The 19112-nt window shown below is 31.4% G+C and overlaps 7 protein-coding genes across 12 annotated transcripts in view; 4 read left to right on the forward strand and 3 right to left on the reverse strand.

Moving 5' to 3' along the window:
* uif (sushi, von Willebrand factor type A, EGF and pentraxin domain-containing protein uif) overlaps positions 1 to 3279 on the reverse strand; it is a 30389-nt gene extending 27110 nt beyond the window's left edge. For all 4 annotated transcript variants that reach the window (XM_070639155.1, XM_070639154.1, XM_070639153.1 and 1 more), the window contains exons 1-2: positions 3258 to 3279; positions 1195 to 1406 (exon numbers count right to left, since the gene is read on the reverse strand). The gene's annotated coding sequence lies outside the window, so the exon portion shown is untranslated. The remainder of the gene's footprint in view (positions 1 to 1194; positions 1407 to 3257) is intronic.
* A 5511-nt stretch (positions 3280 to 8790) lies between these two features.
* Positions 8791 to 10171, forward strand: LOC139089415 (uncharacterized). Its single transcript, XM_070638960.1, has 3 exons — positions 8791 to 8939; positions 8999 to 9256; positions 10038 to 10171. The coding sequence occupies exons 1-3, from the start codon at positions 8870 to 8872 to the stop codon at positions 10073 to 10075; spliced, it is 366 nt and encodes a 121-aa protein (XP_070495061.1). The 5' UTR covers positions 8791 to 8869; the 3' UTR covers positions 10076 to 10171.
* A 205-nt stretch (positions 10172 to 10376) lies between these two features.
* LOC139089346 (uncharacterized) lies at positions 10377 to 11300 on the forward strand. 2 transcript variants are annotated; one of them, XM_070638859.1, is made up of 3 exons: positions 10377 to 10521; positions 10580 to 10819; positions 11122 to 11300. In XM_070638859.1, the coding sequence occupies exons 1-3, from the start codon at positions 10425 to 10427 to the stop codon at positions 11151 to 11153; spliced, it is 369 nt and encodes a 122-aa protein (XP_070494960.1). In that variant the 5' UTR covers positions 10377 to 10424; the 3' UTR covers positions 11154 to 11300. The 2 variants fall into 2 exon arrangements, with proteins under 2 accessions (XP_070494960.1, XP_070494961.1); XM_070638860.1 differs by having other exon boundaries at positions 10378 to 10494.
* On the reverse strand, positions 11283 to 12504 carry Wdr82 (WD repeat domain 82). 2 transcript variants are annotated; one of them, XM_070638858.1, is made up of 4 exons: positions 12488 to 12504; positions 12157 to 12429; positions 11604 to 12075; positions 11283 to 11548 (listed from the first exon to the last, which is right to left on the reverse strand). In XM_070638858.1, exons 2-4 carry the CDS (start codon positions 12382 to 12384, stop codon positions 11304 to 11306), a joined length of 945 nt encoding a protein of 314 aa, XP_070494959.1. In that variant the 5' UTR covers positions 12385 to 12429; positions 12488 to 12504; the 3' UTR covers positions 11283 to 11303. The 2 variants fall into 2 exon arrangements, with proteins under 2 accessions (XP_070494959.1, XP_070494958.1); XM_070638857.1 differs by having other exon boundaries at positions 12157 to 12488.
* Positions 12505 to 12820: 316 nt separating this feature from the next.
* Positions 12821 to 13804, forward strand: Flad2 (Flavin adenine dinucleotide synthetase 2). The gene is made up of 4 exons (XM_070639112.1): positions 12821 to 12961; positions 13022 to 13339; positions 13400 to 13441; positions 13500 to 13804. Exons 1-4 carry the CDS (start codon positions 12920 to 12922, stop codon positions 13746 to 13748), a joined length of 651 nt encoding a protein of 216 aa, XP_070495213.1. The 5' UTR covers positions 12821 to 12919; the 3' UTR covers positions 13749 to 13804.
* Positions 13805 to 13871: 67 nt separating this feature from the next.
* Positions 13872 to 17405, forward strand: AlaRS (alanine--tRNA ligase, cytoplasmic). The gene is made up of 4 exons (XM_070639109.1): positions 13872 to 14064; positions 14127 to 14434; positions 14563 to 16325; positions 16450 to 17405. The coding sequence occupies exons 2-4, from the start codon at positions 14131 to 14133 to the stop codon at positions 17284 to 17286; spliced, it is 2904 nt and encodes a 967-aa protein (XP_070495210.1). The 5' UTR covers positions 13872 to 14064; positions 14127 to 14130; the 3' UTR covers positions 17287 to 17405.
* Positions 17394 to 18887, reverse strand: LOC139089557 (GTPase Obg). Its single transcript, XM_070639110.1, has 2 exons — positions 18709 to 18887; positions 17394 to 18565 (listed from the first exon to the last, which is right to left on the reverse strand). The coding sequence occupies exons 1-2, from the start codon at positions 18814 to 18816 to the stop codon at positions 17543 to 17545; spliced, it is 1131 nt and encodes a 376-aa protein (XP_070495211.1). The 5' UTR covers positions 18817 to 18887; the 3' UTR covers positions 17394 to 17542.
* Positions 18888 to 19112: the final 225 nt, after the last annotated feature.

Raw genomic sequence — 19112 nt, forward strand, 5'->3', positions numbered from 1 at the left:
AAATCTCGCATTAGTATTATTATTTCATTATTGGCATGGTAAAAACAAATACGAGAGCATTAATCAAGAACAGAAATGAAGGAAAAATGAGAAAATAAATATGGAAATGAATGGAGAGAAGAACAATTTGCCAAATTATAAAAAAATAATGAAAAATTATAGAAAGATTTTCTAATGCCGATAAAAAAAGTGGATTAAAATGAGAAAATACGCAGAACAACATCCAGCTGGATCTAAGATTATAATAATAAATTGCATCAAGTCATGAAAAATTGCACACACCATAAATGACGATGTTTAATTTATAACTGAAGATGAATTCAGGTGTGCCAATGGCTCTTGATCTTGGCCTGTCTTGAGCATACTCGTGGGATTCTTTAAAAGAGGTCGATATGAAAAATGATTTAGACTAGCCTGCTGTGATGATTTTATTCTCGTTCCTATAAACCTTGACATTTTCAGAAGTGCCAACAATCCCACCAAAATCTCAAGTGCCCTAAAATCATGTCACTCAGCACACCCCAAGTCTCGTCTTTTTTTAATTAGTAACAACGCATACTTGATGTCAGAAAGGCAAGCCAAAACTTGCAAGGTGTATCATTTTTGCGCGCAACTTTTAGTTCCCGCGACTCGAGGAAAAACACAATTGACGGAACGTAGCAAAAACTCATTTTCTATGAACTCGCGCGACTCGATTCATATATATTTATGAATTGTGGGAACATTTTTACATGCCGTTTCATAATTATGATAAGGCAACAACAAGTTAGTTTTAAAAATATATTTTAAAAAAAGCGTAGCTTTTAGTGCTCTAATACAAGGCTTAAAAATGCAGAATGGAGGAGAATTAGTTAATGTATGACATGATGATTTTATATCGTAGATTTCCAGACGAGATGAATGAATGACGATATGAAAAATAATTTTTAAATTACGATGAGAGTCGTTCATTAATGATGTCCAGTATTTAACAAAGTATGCAGCTACCGAGTAGACAAAACAGTTGACACGTTATAACTAGTTGGTGGCAAGTTAATGTCGAGTTTATGACTAGTTCTAACATGTTGTTGTCCACTCGGGGCTATGAATGTCTACAGACATGATGGAATTCCAAAAATCCATTTGACATAAACGTCATTAATGAACGACCACTGATGTTTTGCCGAAAGATAGATGATGATAGGGTTTACTCACCTTATGTAATCTAGTAATAATTTCGTTAATCCCTAAGTGCTCCTATGTGAATTTTCTCACTTCAATAAAAATTAAGAACTTCTTTGTAAATCTTATTATTATTATTTTTTATCAAATCTTCAAATCCACGTCAATAACTTCACATACACTGAGAATATTCTCTTTTCTTTTACTATAATCGTGATGGAAGCATTTCCATCAACAGTAAAATGCTTGAGGAAGATAAGGAAAAAAAGAGGTAGCTATTATTAATTAATTCTCACATAACATCATCAAAAATGTTTATTTAAAACTTAAAAAAATAGAATCGATCATCAACACTTGATGCTCATTTCAAATAGCAATAAAATAAAGACTTTTAGCATTCATACAAATTAGCGAACAAAAAACTATAATAACGGTAAAGTTCACAGTTTATTTTCATAAAAAAACGCAAAAGATATTAAGCACGATGATGTGTTTATACTATATAATTTTTATATATATATATATATGCAAAAATCACACAGCACTTTGAAAACAGTGGCTTGAAGATGGAATCGTAGAAAATAATTTGATTTTCTTTACTACTTTATAGCAGTCACAGATTTTTTCATGTTATTACTCAATCATTATTATGAAATTAATCTCCAGTTATCTCTTCTTTCTAATACGGAGATGATGAGATTAGAGGCACAAGGCATAAACCGCAAGAAATTTTCAATTTTCTTTCAAGAATAAATCAAAATGAGATTGAAATGAGATAAATTTGCTTATAGAAGAACTAATTATGTGTATTAGAATGTATGTTGAGAGTCAGAGTTACGTTATGAGGGCCATTTATAACTCGGACTTGAAAAGATACAAAAAGAATCAAAAGAAGTACACGCAATACTCTAAAAATTTGGAAATTAGATTTTTCCTTCTCAAGATTAATGAAACATGGAAAGAGCTGAGATAAATACGCAGCAACAGCAACAATGAAAATTAATTTTCGATTAATCGAAAAAAGATTTTTTAATTCGATTGCTGAGCAAAAAAGTCTTTTATTTTCATTCTGTTAAATAGGCTCCTTAACCCACTTCCATTAAGTGTATTTCTTTTCATCCAATATTATACATTCAACATGACTCATTGCATTTACAGGCAGATAAATTTATGTTTTCATTGGCACATTTACTTGAATAATATTTTTCTTAGTAGGCAAAGTAAGTTTTTTTAATTATATATACATTGATTTTTACTTTAGATGAAAAAATAGGTGTTTGATTTTGATTTCTTTGGAACTGGCAACTCTATTGGATTTGTGTCTTTTATTATATGCAAAAAGATTAAATATTACTTCTGAGAAATATCCACTTTTAAAAGTCAACAACAGTTGTTCCAATATTTTACAGTCTCTTTTTCGAGTGATATTTTGCAAATTATTAGTTGCACAGGTAGAAATTCACTTTGACTACTTGACAAACACATTCCTTATTGTCTTATGTACTGATTATGATGAAATTTATGAACTATTGTGACTGCTTTGATTGAATAAAATTAATTGTAAACACACAAAATGATTGTAGATCTTGGTAGATCAAAGTAGAACTCACTGATAAAATTCAAATTTTAAAAATCCGGTAAAATTTAAATTTCACAAAGAACTGAATAATTCAATGTTCTGCACCTTTTGTGCTAGTTTTAGTGCACTTTTGCTATTTTTCAATGAACAAAATACTACAATAAATATTTTGCCTATAATTTTTCCCTCTTTTGATACATTCACTTCTCTCAATGTAGTGTTCAAAATGCCAACGTTATATTCTTTTTTCTTTCTTCATCTCTTATTCATGTATAAAAAGGCTGTTGAAATATTTTTTTTTATTCACCTTCTCTTTTTTTTGGGTTTAAAAAGAATTAAAAGTTATCGTCCATTTTATCAATTCAAGTCCATTAATTATAATTTTTTGTTCTTAATATTTTATGAAATGCTAAACGACATTAATTGTGAACTCAATAATTTAATTTATGCACAAATTAATAAATTTTTTTTAATTTTATTTATATGAACTACGCGGGGATTGTTTTCTTCAAGTTACCTTACTTGCACGACGGTTCGTTACTCACTGAAACAGTCGAAAAAAGTTTCTTTCAAGAAATTCTTTTCCAAGAAAATTCAACACATAACGAAATTGTGGAAATAAAAAAAATCTCTCGTCGTATACCAATACATAAGCATGTGCAAGAGACGATTGAGAAGAGAAGGTGTATATGCACATGAAGTAAGGTAATAGAAGGAGAGACATACCGCAAAAAATAAAAATCTTACTTCTTTCCATATTTTTTTCACTTCATTTGTATTGGATACGTGTGTCTACATTTGCTACAGGCACAGACCCGTTTCATTTCTTTTCATATAGTTTGTGTATTTCTCTCCGCAATATTTTCAACTCTAGCTTTCATGTATGAATAACATATTTATTTTTAATTTATGGCAAATGAACCACTTATGGACATATTGGTATTTTTATTTCTCACAAAAATTTTCATAGTAACTAGATATAATTAAATCTACATTAAGTTGTAATTAAATCATAATAGAAGTAAATCATAATTTATGCTTGTCTTGTGCGCTCTCAAATCCATTATTCAATTACTCAACATCTTCAATAACATGAATTTTCATCCTAGAAACTCTATTGCAAAATCTTCTCTTCAGTATTCAAATGTCTCGATCAATGTTCAAGTATTGATTGAATGAATTGAAGTCGATAATAAGTATGCAAGAGATTTATTTTTAAGGTTCGTCGCTTCATCGTCATGCAATTCTTTTGAATTTGGATATGTGTGCTCTCAATTTTGCTTATGCATTTTTGTATTCAGCTCTTTTTCTTGGAAGTTATTGGATATTTGGGTGATATGTCGGATGTTTTTGATTTAAATCCGGGTTAAAAGAAAATTGATGACAATCTAGAAAGGTGTGCTTTTTAGCTAAGCAGGTAAATTGTTCTGGAATTCCTCAAAAGGAGAGATTTGTCATGATAAGGGCCGGGCTGCACAATGCGGTGAATTTCATAATTGGTCGTAAAATTGGGTCAAAATACGTCGTCAAGGTGCCGTCAGGGCTATTTCACATATTATCGCTAATGGATGTCCTAGTAAACACAGTGTGCTTTGAAAGAATTTTCTTGAATTCATTTGAAAGTTCATTGATTGTAATTCTGAAAATTTTAGATTGAACCTTATTTTCTTCAGTATATAGTGATGCAAGGATTTGTAATTGTGGTAATAGTAGTTTAATTAAAACTAGTTCCTTAAGAATTTTATAAATTCTCAATGATGTTTATTCTTTGGAGTTCAAAAATAGACTGAACATTTTGTATAAAAAGGGGTTTCAACTATGAACAATAAATATTATTCAAATCTCAAATGAACGTTAAAAGACAAGACTCGGAGTCAGTCTACATGATCTAAGATGTAACGTAGAGTCCAATTAAGACATTGGCCCTTGTGGCTCGTCTGGTATCTTCAACATTCAATCAAATTGTTAATTTTAGTCACGATCGATAATGTAAAGATGATCATCAATTCTGTCATGCAACCCATTACACAGTCTATCAACTACTACACATGGTCTTAGATGTTATGTTTCAGTAAGCAATATACACACCAATCATTCACAAATTTCAACATTTCTTAATTAATTAAATACTTAAGAACAGATTTTCCGTAAAATTCCACCAAGCTCGAGTTTGCCGACTTTCCAACTTAATGTTGATTGAGATGGACGTGTGTCTTGAAGCGATAAATTTAACAAAACGAAGAAAATAAAATAAAATTGTTTTGATTCCATTAAACAAATTTTTTACTGTACAAAATAATAATAATGAAGTACCCAATAAGTCTAAAAACGATTTACTTTACTCCCATTTAGATATATTATAATAAATGTAACAAGCACACACCTGAGACTACAAATTGCAGGCCCAGCATTTTTTTCACAAGTCATAAATAAATAAAAAATCAAATAAACAGGTTTAGATGGAAAAAGCCTTAATAAAAATATGAGGAGAATAAACAAAAACACAATAAAAAGGAGGGAGGAAAAGAGGAACAAAGATATCCCATTATGTGCATTTATAAAGTAAGCACAGAGAGACAAAAAAGGAAGAGAGATAAGAAAATCTCAGAAAAAAATGAATTTTAATTACTTTATGTGCATCAGTATCTTCAGTAGGTAAATTTTTTGAACCGCCCATGTCGTTGATGGATTCTTCTGACATATGAGCATGCAGCATGTAGTAGCCCTAACAGCAGACGTGATATTTTGACTCTTTTTCATGTAAAAAATACTTATTTGTAAAAGAAAATGAAAAGAAAAGCTCGTGTGGCTTGTTAATAGCAACAACAATAAGAAGAAAAGTCATCGAGAAGAGAAAATTGATCGGTATGTAAGGTGCGACAGAAAATGATAGTTGCTGATTCGAGTCGCACACATTAGGCTTTTTGGTGTGGTTTTCAAAACAGAATACTTTCTGTTTGGTCGAGTGGATGGCTGGCTTAATGAGTCAAGATATAAGAGAAATTCAACAGATTGCAGCATTTTGAGTTGAAGCAGTTGATGTGGGCTATCAGGATATTGTCTATAAAGTAGTCAAAAAGCAAGTAATCATTGCTAATTCTGAGATTCAATAGATTTGAACTTTGTAAACAAAAAAGTTCAAAATTTTGAACTCGGAAATTTCAAATCTAAGAATGTCGTTAAAATTTGAATTTTTAAAAACCGTTACAAATCAAAATCTTAAAAAGTGATAAAATGCGTTTTGATCTCTTGATCAATAACAAGACGACTTTAAGCATATATTTTCCTTTCTTTCGTACACATTTTACCACATCGGACCCCGTCTATACTAAAAAATAAAATAAATTTCTCGAGAGTACGGAGAGAGAGCGAGAGTTTTGGAAACAGGTTTTCAAGTTAAAGAAAAGAATAATATGAAGTATGTAAGAAGGCTTATGTTTATATGTATTGAATGGGCTTGTAGTGCTTAATCGTTACATGAAGAAAAATTTCTTCTTAAATGAATTTCAATGAATTTTTATGCTGACATGCTTACACAACCGAATGAATTTTTTTTTTGTTTCTCTACTGTCATTCCTAACTATGCACTAAGCACATGGAAAATTCATCTAATATTTTTTTTCGTAGTGCTGTTTTATGAAGTGCATGGGAGATTTTTTAAATAGATAAGTTTGAGTAGATTTCAATGAACTGTGTAGAGATATTGTTTTTAAAAATATGTATATGCATGCTTACTAAATCGTTTTCAGGTATTTAAAAAACGAACACAATTATAAAATGATCTTGGGTTGCATTCTAAACAAATTCCAATAAGATGGAATTCATATTCCTTCTCTTTCACTTTTTTTCGTGCTGCATTTTTAGTCAGTATGGATGACATTTTGGGTGATGAAATATTTCATAATTTTTAGGAAATTTCGAATGATCTGAAATTTTAACGGAATTGTAGGATTTGAATTTTAATACAAATTGTGTCTTGGCTAATAAGTTCAAATTTTAAAAGTCCGTTAATATTCAAATTGCAAAAAATCGTTGAATATTCCTAAAAAATGCGCTTAGCAGACAAAATCTCCAAAATTTCTTGCATAAAGTCCACTCAATTTCATTTCGTTTCATTCTTTTTCCTTTTTGTTTAAACACCTGTACAGCAATATATACAACTAACGTGTCCCATATAACATTACCTCGTGTAAAACAGAGAGAGAAACTCTTTTTTCTTCACTCGTCGAGGTAGTGGAAGGAATGCAAAGAATGATCTCATTTAAATATTTAATGATTCTGACACATATCCTGAGCTGCAAAACTACATCCAATATTTTTTTCTCACACTACTCTATAATCTTATTTGTAATCTTGGGTTGCTTATTGTTCGTTCGATTGCAAATCTGTTATGCTGCAGGGGTTAATCTCATCTACCTGACTAGATGGACGAGACAATGACAGAAGAAATTGTAATAGTATTAAGCTTATTTGTACGAATTAAAAGATGATTAAATTGAGAGAAAATTTGTATGGTCGTTAAATTGATGACAGCGTTCCGGTTACATAAGTTAATTTAATTATTGAATAGAAATCTTTATTTATGTTGTTGGTTGATGCGTTATTGATGTCCAAATATTGTGAATCATGAGAATTAAATTAAACGGCTAAAATAAATTCAAAAATTAACGGTTTTGTAGAATTTGAATTTTTGTATGAAAAATATTCAGACGCGTTCACATTTTTAACAGGTAAAATGAATTCAAAAATTAACGGTCTTGTAGAATTTAAATTTTTTGTCAGCACCAATTCCAGCTAACCTCAAATAAAAGACGTCATTCATGATCAGCCTCAAAACAATAAAAATAAAAGATTTCTTGCATTTTATAATATGGTCAGTCATTAATAGCACTAAACGATTTAGATGCCATACCATTGTTTGGATTAGAGAAATTTAATTTTCTTCATTTTATTGGCAGCTTGTGCCTTGCATGCTTGTATTGTTGGCTGATCAAAATTCAAGTCATGTTTGGCACTACTTGATATGAATGTTAATGTGTGTGATGTGCGAAAATTTTTGGGTGAAAACAAATAAGAGAAAGAATGAAAATATTTATCGATACTTAACGGATTCTTTAAAGCTTTTTACGGAGAAATATTTGATGGGTCTGAATGGCATCATGAGTATGGAGAGAAAGGAGAGAAGAACAACTCAACGTAAAAAAGTGAATTTTTGAAGCATGATGTAATTTTAGCAAGCACGAAAGATTGGATTGGAATCTACGGGAGTTATAATAATCGACTCTAATTCATGCCTTAATAGATCTTTAGCTCAATTCATTTGGCGTAGTTGAAATATTAAATTCAGCTATAAACAGTATGAAGTTGTGCAAAAACATTAATAGACTTTTAATGAGCTCATTTCAATAAGGATTTGAGTAGTAGAATGCACAGAAATTCTTTTTGCACACAATTTTACAGTTACCAAGTTCTAATTAAATATATTTTCATAATTAAGCTGTCGCTTAGCTTCATATCAATACCGATGACTCAAAATAACATCTAACTGTTCACATTCATGTGATGAATATTTATTGGGTACCAATTGTGGATTTTAAATTTTGAATTCCGTTAAGACTTTTTCGTAACGGATTTTTGAAATTTGAATTTTTAAAAATTTCGTATGAAGTTTATTTTTGATTTTCGACAGAGTTGGCGGGTGGACTAACAAATGCGCATGTAAAAAGCCGGTTGATGAACATGCTGACTGTAAAGCTTCTTGATGTTTATCTGCTTTATTGTGGAATTTATTAATTAAATTTAATGATTTTAAGAGAAAATTTGAAAAGAAATTAAATTTTCAAAGCATCCTTAGATAAATTTAAAATAGATTTTCATTAAATCCTTAAAGTTCCAAACAGAACTTTGTTTTGTTTACGATTAGCACATAAATTCCTTAGTTAAGGCCTACGTGGTTAATTAATAAAAATGTGTTTTGAATTTCAAATATTTTCAATAAGCTAAAATTTCACTTGTATCAATAATATCCGAGTATGATGATATAGCAGAAAACTGCGATCATCATGATCAGTCTATCTTCAGGAGAGCCTTCGAAAAGTTTGCATAAATTTTTCCTTCAAAATTTAAACAATGAAATATTTCATTTTATTTTTGGTAACTTTTGCGAGTCTGAATCTCGTTTCGTCGAGTGACAAACCTGGTATGTAAATTTCTCTATCTTAATTCTAATAGTCGTATCCTCAACAAAATATACTATAGGTTCAGACTTTGGCAAACCTGGTGGAACCTCACCACTCCGTGACGCCAAAGATGAAGCAAGAATTGTGGAAATTGTCCGCAACAATTTATGCAGTTTCAAGGGATGTTGGGAACTTGAAAAAGTTCAAAAAATCGAGCACCAAGTCGTTGCCGGCTCGTTATTTACTCTCACTGGCGTATTTGAAGAAGTAATGGAAGAGAAGTTCTATATCGGAGTTGTTAGAATTTGGGAAAAACCATGGGAAAAATTCCAGGAAGGTAATTGAAGATTTCACTTAATATTTTAAAAACCGTTAAAATTTTGAATTTTTGAAAAAGGTTTTAAAAAATTTGAATTTTTGAAAACCGTTAAAATTTGAATTTTTGAAAACCGTTAATTCACAAAATTTAATATTAAACAATTCTCATCCATTAAAACTTGGTCATATCAATTTGACACACATTCTGATAATCTGATCTGAAACTGTCTGGTTTATATGACAATATTACAATCTTTCATTAAGATTTATGAGCATCATAATTGTGGTCTACAACTCTTATTTCCCAGTAATTTCTTTATTTCAATTTTAATCTCCTTTTCTTATGAACAATTCAAATATTTACATTGACAATTTTTTTTATCTAGAGGTTAAAAGAATTTTCGCCAAATAAATTGCACATCGTAAATCTTTATGACTTCTGTTGAATCATAATACTTTTTTGCACTTGTATCCGTAAACATTTGCAACAATATTTAATATCAACTTAAGCGTGGACAATTTTTGAACAGTTGAAGCAACGCTTCGAAGAAGTTCGTTAAATTTTTGAATTATTCAAAAATTAAAGCAACACTTTGAAAGCTTGTTCGTTGAATTTTTGAATTGTTCAAAAATTGAAGCAACGCTTTGAAAAATTCTTCGTTAAATTTTCGAAAATATTTTATACGTTACTTAGTCACGTGTTTGTAAAATTTGAATCTAATCACATTAACGACTCATACAACATCCAATTTGCTTCATATCTAAGCTTTTAATGTTTTTATTCTCTAATTTTATTCTAGTTAAATTCGAGAAAGGAAAGAAAGTCACTAAGTGGTGAATAATGACATAAAATGCAGCACTTAACATGACACGTGTTATCATTAATATAATTTCTTGTCCAAATGAAATTGAATAATAAAATAATAAAGTTTAATCTGCTGTTTTTATATCGATTTTCGAAGCGACTTTATAGTCATTTTTTCCGGCATGTGTTCATATTGATATCACTTTGTATTTATATATATCATAACACAACTTTTTTTTTGGAAGTAGGTACTATTTCAAACTTATCTTTTATCTTTCCAAAGCAATTGGGTAAACAATATATTGTTTTTGTACAAGTTATATATAAGATCCAATTATAATGTAAGGAAAACAGTTATTTTAAAGAAATTACAGAAGAAACAATGAAATCAATTTTGCTTTTTAGCTTATTTTTGGCTGTGATTGCAGCTGTGGAACCACGCGTTCTTATAGGTATGTCTGATACCGAAGAAATTGACGGTATGTCTCATAATTGATAGTGGGTATCAAAAATGCATTGTAATTAACAAAATTAAAGGCGGTATTACCATCGTTACTGATGAAGTTCGTCAAAGGGAACTCGTGGAACTTTTAAGAGAACATATTGGAAAATTGGAAGAAGGCAACTGGGACATTATCCACATCTTTAAAGTCGGCACGCAAGTTGTTGCAGGAATTAAGTATTATTATTATGGAACATTTATTGATAAGAATGAAAACAAACTATACGCATCAACTGTAACACTTTATTTGCGACCTTGGGATCGATATACTGATAGTGAGTTAAATAAATTATGTCATTAATTAAGAGGTAGCTTCAAGAGAAAATTTAACGAGAAAGAATATAAAAATATTCAAGAATATAACGGTTTAAAATTATTTGAAAAATAACGGTCGAAAAATATTTAAAAATGTGTGTCAAAAAAGTTTTTTGAAAAATGACCGTTAAATTTCTTTTGAAGCACTTAAATACAGTCAACAGCAAATTCATCCCTTACATCACCTGAAATATGAAATGTTTTATGTTATGTGATTTCCTTTTAATTTTTTTCTCAAAAAATTTATTTATTTTCGTTTTAGTCAATATGCAGGACAAAACGCAAATTCAGTAAAGGAATTTGACAAGTTCCAAAATATCCAATAATCAGTATTCACCGAGTTTAATGTATCATGCTAGTACAAGTTTATAAATTGTATTAAAATATTTTTTGAGAAAATTTACATAATTAATAAAAAAAAAATTAAAAATATTAGAGAAATGTTTATTCTTCTTCAATGGATGGGAGCCAGAAAGCTAGATTTGTACAGGCTGATACCATCATCATGTATTTTGGATTAAATTGAACGCATTGAACAGAATTTGGATGATCGCCATTTAGTACACATACTTTAAATCCAGTGTCTGCATTCCATACATGAACTCGTCCGTCAGTGCTACCCGAAAAGATATATTGTGAATCTGGACTGAAAGATGCTTCGATTGGAATTCCTTTATTGTTTGAATATCCTGAAAGTTCTGATATGTTAGAAAGTTTCTTAAAAATTGAGAATTTCGAACTTACCTGTAAATGTTTGTAATGGAGTTCCATGAAAAGCATCAATTAGACGAATAATTGAGCCATTTGTGCTGATTAAAATTGTCTTCCCATCCTTTGAGAATTTCAAGCCTGTCCATTCACATTCCTTTTCTTGATTCAGCATAAAAGTCACAAACGGTCCCTTATCAAACGATCTCAAGTCATACAATTTGATCGATTCCGAATTTACTCCAGCACCAAAAATTAAACCTTCTGGATCAAAAGCAGCAATTGGCTTGCCTTGTAAATGCATTACACCTTGACAATTTGGTGATCTTAGATCCCATAGTCGGAGTGTTTTGTCTAATGATCCAGAAATGAATGTATCGTCGATCGGTGAGATGTTTAGTGACGTCACTCTCTTGGTATGTCCAGGAAAATACCTTAAATACTTGTTATCGTGTAAACTGAGATATCGTATTGTGTCATCTACTTTTGTGGAACTGTGAATTGCGGTCTGTAAAATATTAAATTATTTGTGAAACAAATTTACAATTACAGGTAGTTCCATTGAGGGAGGAACTGATCGTGTACTTACCATTGAGTTGTGAGTAAAACAAATAGCATCGACGCCATATTTCTTTGAATTGACTGTTCTCGTCTGTGTGCCTTTCTCACAGTCATATAAAACTATTTGATCATCTTCCGAGCATGAAATGAGCTTCTCGCCATTAGTTGAAAAATCTATTGAATTCGTCTTTTCTTGATTTTCACGAAATACTTTAGCAACTTTAAAACTACGAATTACTGTATCGTTTAGCTTCATACTGAAGGTTCTTCTAATGATATTTTACTGATTGTAGTCCTTATACTTTTAATTATAATTCAATATTATTGAATGTTAGAAATTATTGTGGATTTTTGTTTACCTTTTCTAAATATTCAGTCGTCTTCACATGAAGTTTTTATTCACATAAGCCGCATTCACATTTCAGTATTCAAGCTTAGCAAGGTTCTTGACATCATTATTTTACAGGTAGTATGTATTATGATGGAACTTATGACTGACTGTCTTCATAAAAAGGAAACTTCAATCATAATTTATTCTGAAAAATATTTTTTTGTTCAGAATTTAACGGTCACAATTTAAATTCAAAATTTTGAAAGTCGTTAAATTTTTGAAACTTTGAAAACCGTTGAATTTTTGAAAAATCATAGAAACCATAAAATTTAATTAAAATGCGCTTTGCACATTAAGTATGGAAAGAAATGTTGACGTATTAATTCTTTAGTGACTTAAATTTAAGTGATTAGGAAATAAGTAGTCATTTGTTGACCTTATAACCTAATTAAGTAGCAAAATGTCAAGGCAATTGGAGGAAAAGGTTGAAAAATCACTGGATGTAATTAATGAAATCTCTTAATTCATACATAATCCATTAATGTAATCAAGTTTCTTACAGATTTTAAAGGAGACATTCCAAAATTATCAATCAAATCAAATATTCTTATCCTTTAATGGTGGAAAAGACTGTACAGTGTTACTGGATCTTTTACTTAAACGGTGCTATTTAAATGAATCAGATAAATTAGGCATTAAAATTTTATATTTACGACAAGTTGATCCTTTTGATGAGATCGAGAGCTTTGTTAAAGAATGTGAAAGCTATTATAACATAGAAATTAAGGAAATTGAAATTTCATCGATGAAAATTGCTTTGACAGAAATCTGTAAAAATGATCCAGAACTACAAGCTGTGCTAATGGGATGTCGAAAGAGTGTAAGCTAATACCCAAAAATTTTATATAACTCATTTTTAAGGCTTCTTCATTAAACATAGGATCCAACATACAAAAATCGTGATGAATTACATTATTTTGAGGTATGCAGCATGTCAAGTCATAGTTAATTTACCTAATTAATTATTTTTTTATATTCAGCCCACAGATGGTGACTGGCCAAAATTGATGAGAGTTAATCCGCTACTTGACTGGTCATGTAAAGACATTTGGGACTATTTAATTAGCTATAAAGTACCGTACTGCTCTCTGTACAATGTCGGATATACTTCAGTTGGTAACCGAAAAAATACCGTTCCTAATCCACATCTTCTTAATGATGATAAGAAAACTTATCGACCTGCCTTTGAACTTAGTGATGATACTTTAGAAAGAGCTGGTAGATTGTAAAATTAATTAAAATTTAAATTTTTCGCAAAAAATAACGAATAAAATTTGAACAAAAAATTTAGGGGTACTTTGATTTTCTCTTTGACATTCAGCCGTATTTACCATTCTCCTGTTATTCCGTGTGCATGCTTTTTGAGCAATAATTAAAAAATTAAATTACTCAATAAGTACGCAAATATATTAGATAATACACATTAGTTCCCGTGTAGATTATCACTATCTACAACATCCCAGTGATCATTTTGTTTTTTCAATAGAATTAAGTAATTCTTTATCAAATTGTGAAATTGCCACGAAGGAGGAAAAAAAAGTGAAAGTAATAAATACTTTAAATTAATCCAGTTCTAGTTAATTTACATTTTCAATTTTTCTGCATAGCAACATGAATACGTCACTAACTGCTGATGAAATCCGTAAACTGTTTATGGATTATTTTGCTGAACAAAAGCATATCTATGTCCATTCATCGTCAACAATTCCTCTTGATGATCCAACATTACTCTTCGCAAATGCAGGAATGAATCAATTTAAGCCAATGTTTTTGGGAACAGCCGATCCAAACTCTGAAATGGCCAAATGGGTTCGAGTTGCCAATACTCAGAAATGCATCAGAGCAGGCGGAAAACATAATGATTTGGATGATGTTGGCAAAGATGTTTATCATCATACCTTTTTCGAAATGTTAGGTAAGTGAGTCATACTTGTTTTTCTCACAATTATTATTATGATCAATAAACTTGTTCCTTAATACTAATATCTTTAATAAATCGGATTTATATTTAATCCAGCTTTTAATCTTCGGATTTAATTTTAGGAAATTGGTCGTTTGGTGATTACTTCAAGAAAGAGATTTGCTCATGGGCTTGGGAATTCTTGACTGATCGTTTGAAGCTCCCAAAGGAAAGATTGTACGTCACATATTTCGGAGGTGACGAAAAATCCGGTCTTGAACCTGATTATGAATGCAAACAAATTTGGACAGATTTAGGAGTTTTGCCTGCACACATTTTGCCAGGTTCAATGAAGGATAATTTCTGGGAAATGGGAGAAACTGGACCTTGTGGACCATGCAGTGAACTTCATTTTGATCGAATTGGTGACCGTAGTGTTCCTGAATTAGTTAATATGGATGATCCAGATGTTTTGGAGATTTGGAATCTTGTATTCATTCAATTCAATCGTGAAGCTGATCAATCACTCAAATTGTTGCCTAAAAAGCATATTGATTGTGGTATGGGATACGAACGTCTTGTATCAGTCATTCAAAACAAAAGATCCAATTACGATACAGACATTTTCATGCCACTTTTTGATGCTATTCAAAAAGGAACTGGAGCTCGCTCATATACAGGAAAAGTTGGTGCTGAAGATGTTGATGGAGTCGATATGGCTTATCGTGTTTTAGCTGATCATGCCCGTACTATTACAATTGCATTAGCTGATGGAGGATATCCAGATAATACAGGAAGAGGCTATGTCTTGAGGAGAATTTTACGTCGTGCTGTTCGTTATGCCACAGAAAAGCTTAATGCTAAGCCTGGCTTTTTCGCAACATTAGTCAACACAGTCGTTGAATTGCTCGGAAATACATTCCCAGAATTAAAGAAAGATCCATCACATATTATGGATGTAATCAATGAAGAAGAACAACAATTCTTAAAGACATTGACTCGTGGACGTAATTTACTTAATCGCACAATTGCTAAACTAAAAGACAGCAATGTTCTCCCTGGAGATGTTGCATGGCGTTTATACGATACTTATGGATTCCCAATTGATTTAACTCAATTGATGGCTGAAGAAAGAAACTTGACAATCGATATGGTCGCATATGAAGAAGCTAAACAGAAGAGTTACATTCTATCGCAAGGAAAGGCAGCTAATGCTACAGACACTATCAATTTCGATGTCTATGCTATTTCCGAACTTCAAGAAAAGAAAGTTCCAGTTACAGATGATTCCTTCAAATATCGTTATAAAGCTGAATCGACAGATCCAAAAGCTGAATATGTTTTTGAAGGATGTAGAGGAAAAATCTTGGCTATCCGATGCAATAATGCATTTATTGATGAAGTCTCAAGTGGACAAGAATGTGGCTTAGTTTTGGACAAGACCAACTTCTATGCTGAATCTGGTGGTCAAATTTATGATCAAGGATATTTCGTTAAAGTTAATGATGAAGGAAATGAATTTACTGTTCGCACAGTCTACAATAAAGTCGGCTACATCGTTCATGTTGGTGTCGTTGAAGGAACTTTACGTGTTGGAGATGAAGTTGATATTAATTTGGATACAGTTCGTCGTTCATTGACCATGAAAAATCACTCAGCTACTCATGCTTTGAATCATTCACTCCTTAAAGTTCTTGGAAATGATACTGAACAACGTGGATCATTGGTTGTTCCTGAAAAGCTTCGTTTTGATTTCACAAATAAGAGCGCAATGACTGTCAAGCAAATTGCTGAAGCTGAAAAACTTACTCAAAATGTTGTCGAGCGTAATGTTCAAATTTATGCTAAGGAAGCTAATTTAAAGGTTGCAAAATCAATCAAGGGATTGCGATCAGTCTTTGATGAGGTGAGTTGATCTAACGGTCATTGAAAATTTGAATTTTTAACGGTTTCCATAATTTTGAACTCAGTTGAAAAATAATTTTCAAATTAAAATATAACGGCTAAAACTAATGAAAATTCATTTTTAGGTCTATCCTGATCCAGTTAGAGTTATTTCATTCGGAGTTCCTGTAGAAGATCTTGAAAAGAATCCAGAAGGTGAAGAAGGTGTTGAAACATCTGTTGAATTCTGTGGTGGTACTCATTTGCATCAATCCGGACATATTGTTGATTTTATTATCACAAGTGAGGAAGCAATTGCTAAAGGAATCAGAAGAATTGTTGCTTTGACTGGACCAGAAGCTGAAAAAGCTCGCAAGAAGACTGCCTTATTGGAAACTGAAACAAGTCGTTTAAAATCTCAACTTGAAGCTGCTGGAAATGACATCAACATTAAGGAAATGACTAAATTGATTGTTGATTTGACTGAAGAAGTGTCACAAGCTGTAATTCCTTACGTAAAGAAAGATGAGATTCGTAATACATTGAAAGATTTGAAAAAGATATTAGGCGATAAGGATAAGGCTGTAAAAGCTGCTGTCTCGAATGTTGTTGTTGAACAAGCCAAGCAGCTTTGTGAGGAAAATCCAGACGCAAAATTCTTTGTTCATCGATTTGAAGCTTTCAATAACACAAAAGCTCTTGACTCTGCCTTAAAACAAGTAAAGACATTAAATGCTGAAACATCTGCTTTATTCGTGACTGTCGATGAAGATTCTAAGAAAATCTTCTGCTTGGCTGCTGCATCAAAAAGTGGAATTGAGAAAGGACTTAAAGCTAACGAATGGGTTCAACATCTATCGGCTGTTATGGGCGGCAAAGGAGGCGGAAAACCAGATTCTGCTCAAGCACAAGGAAGCAACTTTGATAAAGTTGATGAAATCTTGGAATTGGCTAAGCAATTTGCCAACTCAAAGCTCGAGTAAATCTACTTGAATAGTTAGAAACTTTATTTGCATTTTTAATCTTCATTTATTCATGAATTTTATACCTAAATTGTTTCAATCGCATTGAAATAAAAGCTTTTATCATCTGCCATTAAGAACTAGAATTTTATTAATTGCTGCTTCTTATTTTACAGGAGGAAATGATTGCTTGAATCTTAAGCCTGAGAATTAATCCTAGGATTTATTTTTAATCCAAGGATTAATTTAAGCCGTATTAAAAGTTTTCCCCAAATACTCAGTAATTATTCATTTCAGCCTTTTTCCTCCTCTCAATTTCCTTCTGTTCATCATACATCTTTCTAATGACTTGCAAGAGTTCTGTGATGTTCTTTCCAGTTTTGGCACTAATAGGAATTATTGGAATATCCTTAAGCTTTTCTCTAAAAAGCTCAATATTCTCTGCAGATTCTGGTAAGTCAATCTTATTAGCTGCAATGATTTGCTTCCTATTAACAAGTTCCTTACTGAATTTCTTAATTTCATTAATCAGCATAAAGTAGTCTTTCCATGGCTCAGGAATTGACACATCTACTACGAATAAGAGTGTGTTACATCGTTCTGCATGCTTAAGGAATTGAATGCCTAATCCACGATTTTCAGCAGATCCTTCAATAAGTCCAGGAAGGTCAGCAACTCCAATTTGTTCATAATCACTGTAAGGTATAATTCCAATATTTGGTCGAAGAGTTGTGAATGCATAAGGTGCTACTTTTGGTTTCGCTCGTGTTATTGCTCTTAGTAACGTTGATTTTCCAGCATTTGGAAGTCCAATAAAGCCCACATCAGCCATGCTTCTAATTTCTAAATGATAACTTATGTCCTCGCCTTTTGCACCATATTCACAAATCTCTGGAGCTTGTTGATCATCTGTACAGAAAAATTTATTTCCTCGTCCACCGGCACCACCTCTAGCTGCTATAAACATCATGTCCTTCTCATTTAAATCTCCAACTATTTGTCCACTTTTATTCTTAATTATAGTTCCTAATGGCACTTTAACAATCTTATGATCTGAAGTCTTTCCATGACAGTCTTTGTTCATTCCTTTCCCTCCATCGGCTCCTGTTATTATTGATGTCAAGTGCTTAAAATCTGAGGTATTATTGCATGCTTGAAATATAACATGAGCGCCATTCCCTCCGTCACCTCCATCAGGTCCAGCTCTATCATTTGCGAATGCTCTTAAAAATGAACAACATCCATCACCTCCTTTTCCAGCTATTACTCTCACTGGTCTTGAATCCATAAAAAATTGTGACTAAAAAGATCCAGTAGATATTATGAAATTAATAATTATGATTTTTAAAGTATGTAAGATAAGTGAATGCTGATATATTATGCAAAATGTAAGCTTAATATCAGCACCAATCATGCTAAAAACAATTAAATTAACAAACTTACAGTTTCTCGCGATGATTTTGCTTTTAAGCTTTTTAAAGCTACTGGTGACGGCTTCTTTGCATAGCTTCTGATTTGTATGCCAATTGTCCGTCTTATTGTTGCGAACATTGTGTGTGTCAATTTAATTAAACTATAAAAATCACTAAAACTGATGAAAATGCTTGCCGATAAATTTGTAAACAAACTTTCTCAGCTGAAAAAATTCAAAAAAATTTCGACCGTTAAAAAAGCTTTAACAATTTTTTTTTTTAGAAAGCTTTTGTCATAAAAATTTTCCCATAAAAGAGCTTTTAAAATTAAAAGGTATCCTCATGATTGCGATCATAAGCATATAAAGACACTAAAAATCTAAAATAAATATTTATGCAGGGAAATCATAAAATATTCATGGATATCCATCGAGA

This window comes from Chironomus tepperi, unplaced genomic scaffold, assembly GCF_022539635.2.
Source record: "Chironomus tepperi strain 1889 unplaced genomic scaffold, CSIRO-AGI_Ctep_v1 contig_177, whole genome shotgun sequence".
NCBI classification, from domain to species: domain Eukaryota; kingdom Metazoa; phylum Arthropoda; class Insecta; order Diptera; family Chironomidae; genus Chironomus; species Chironomus tepperi.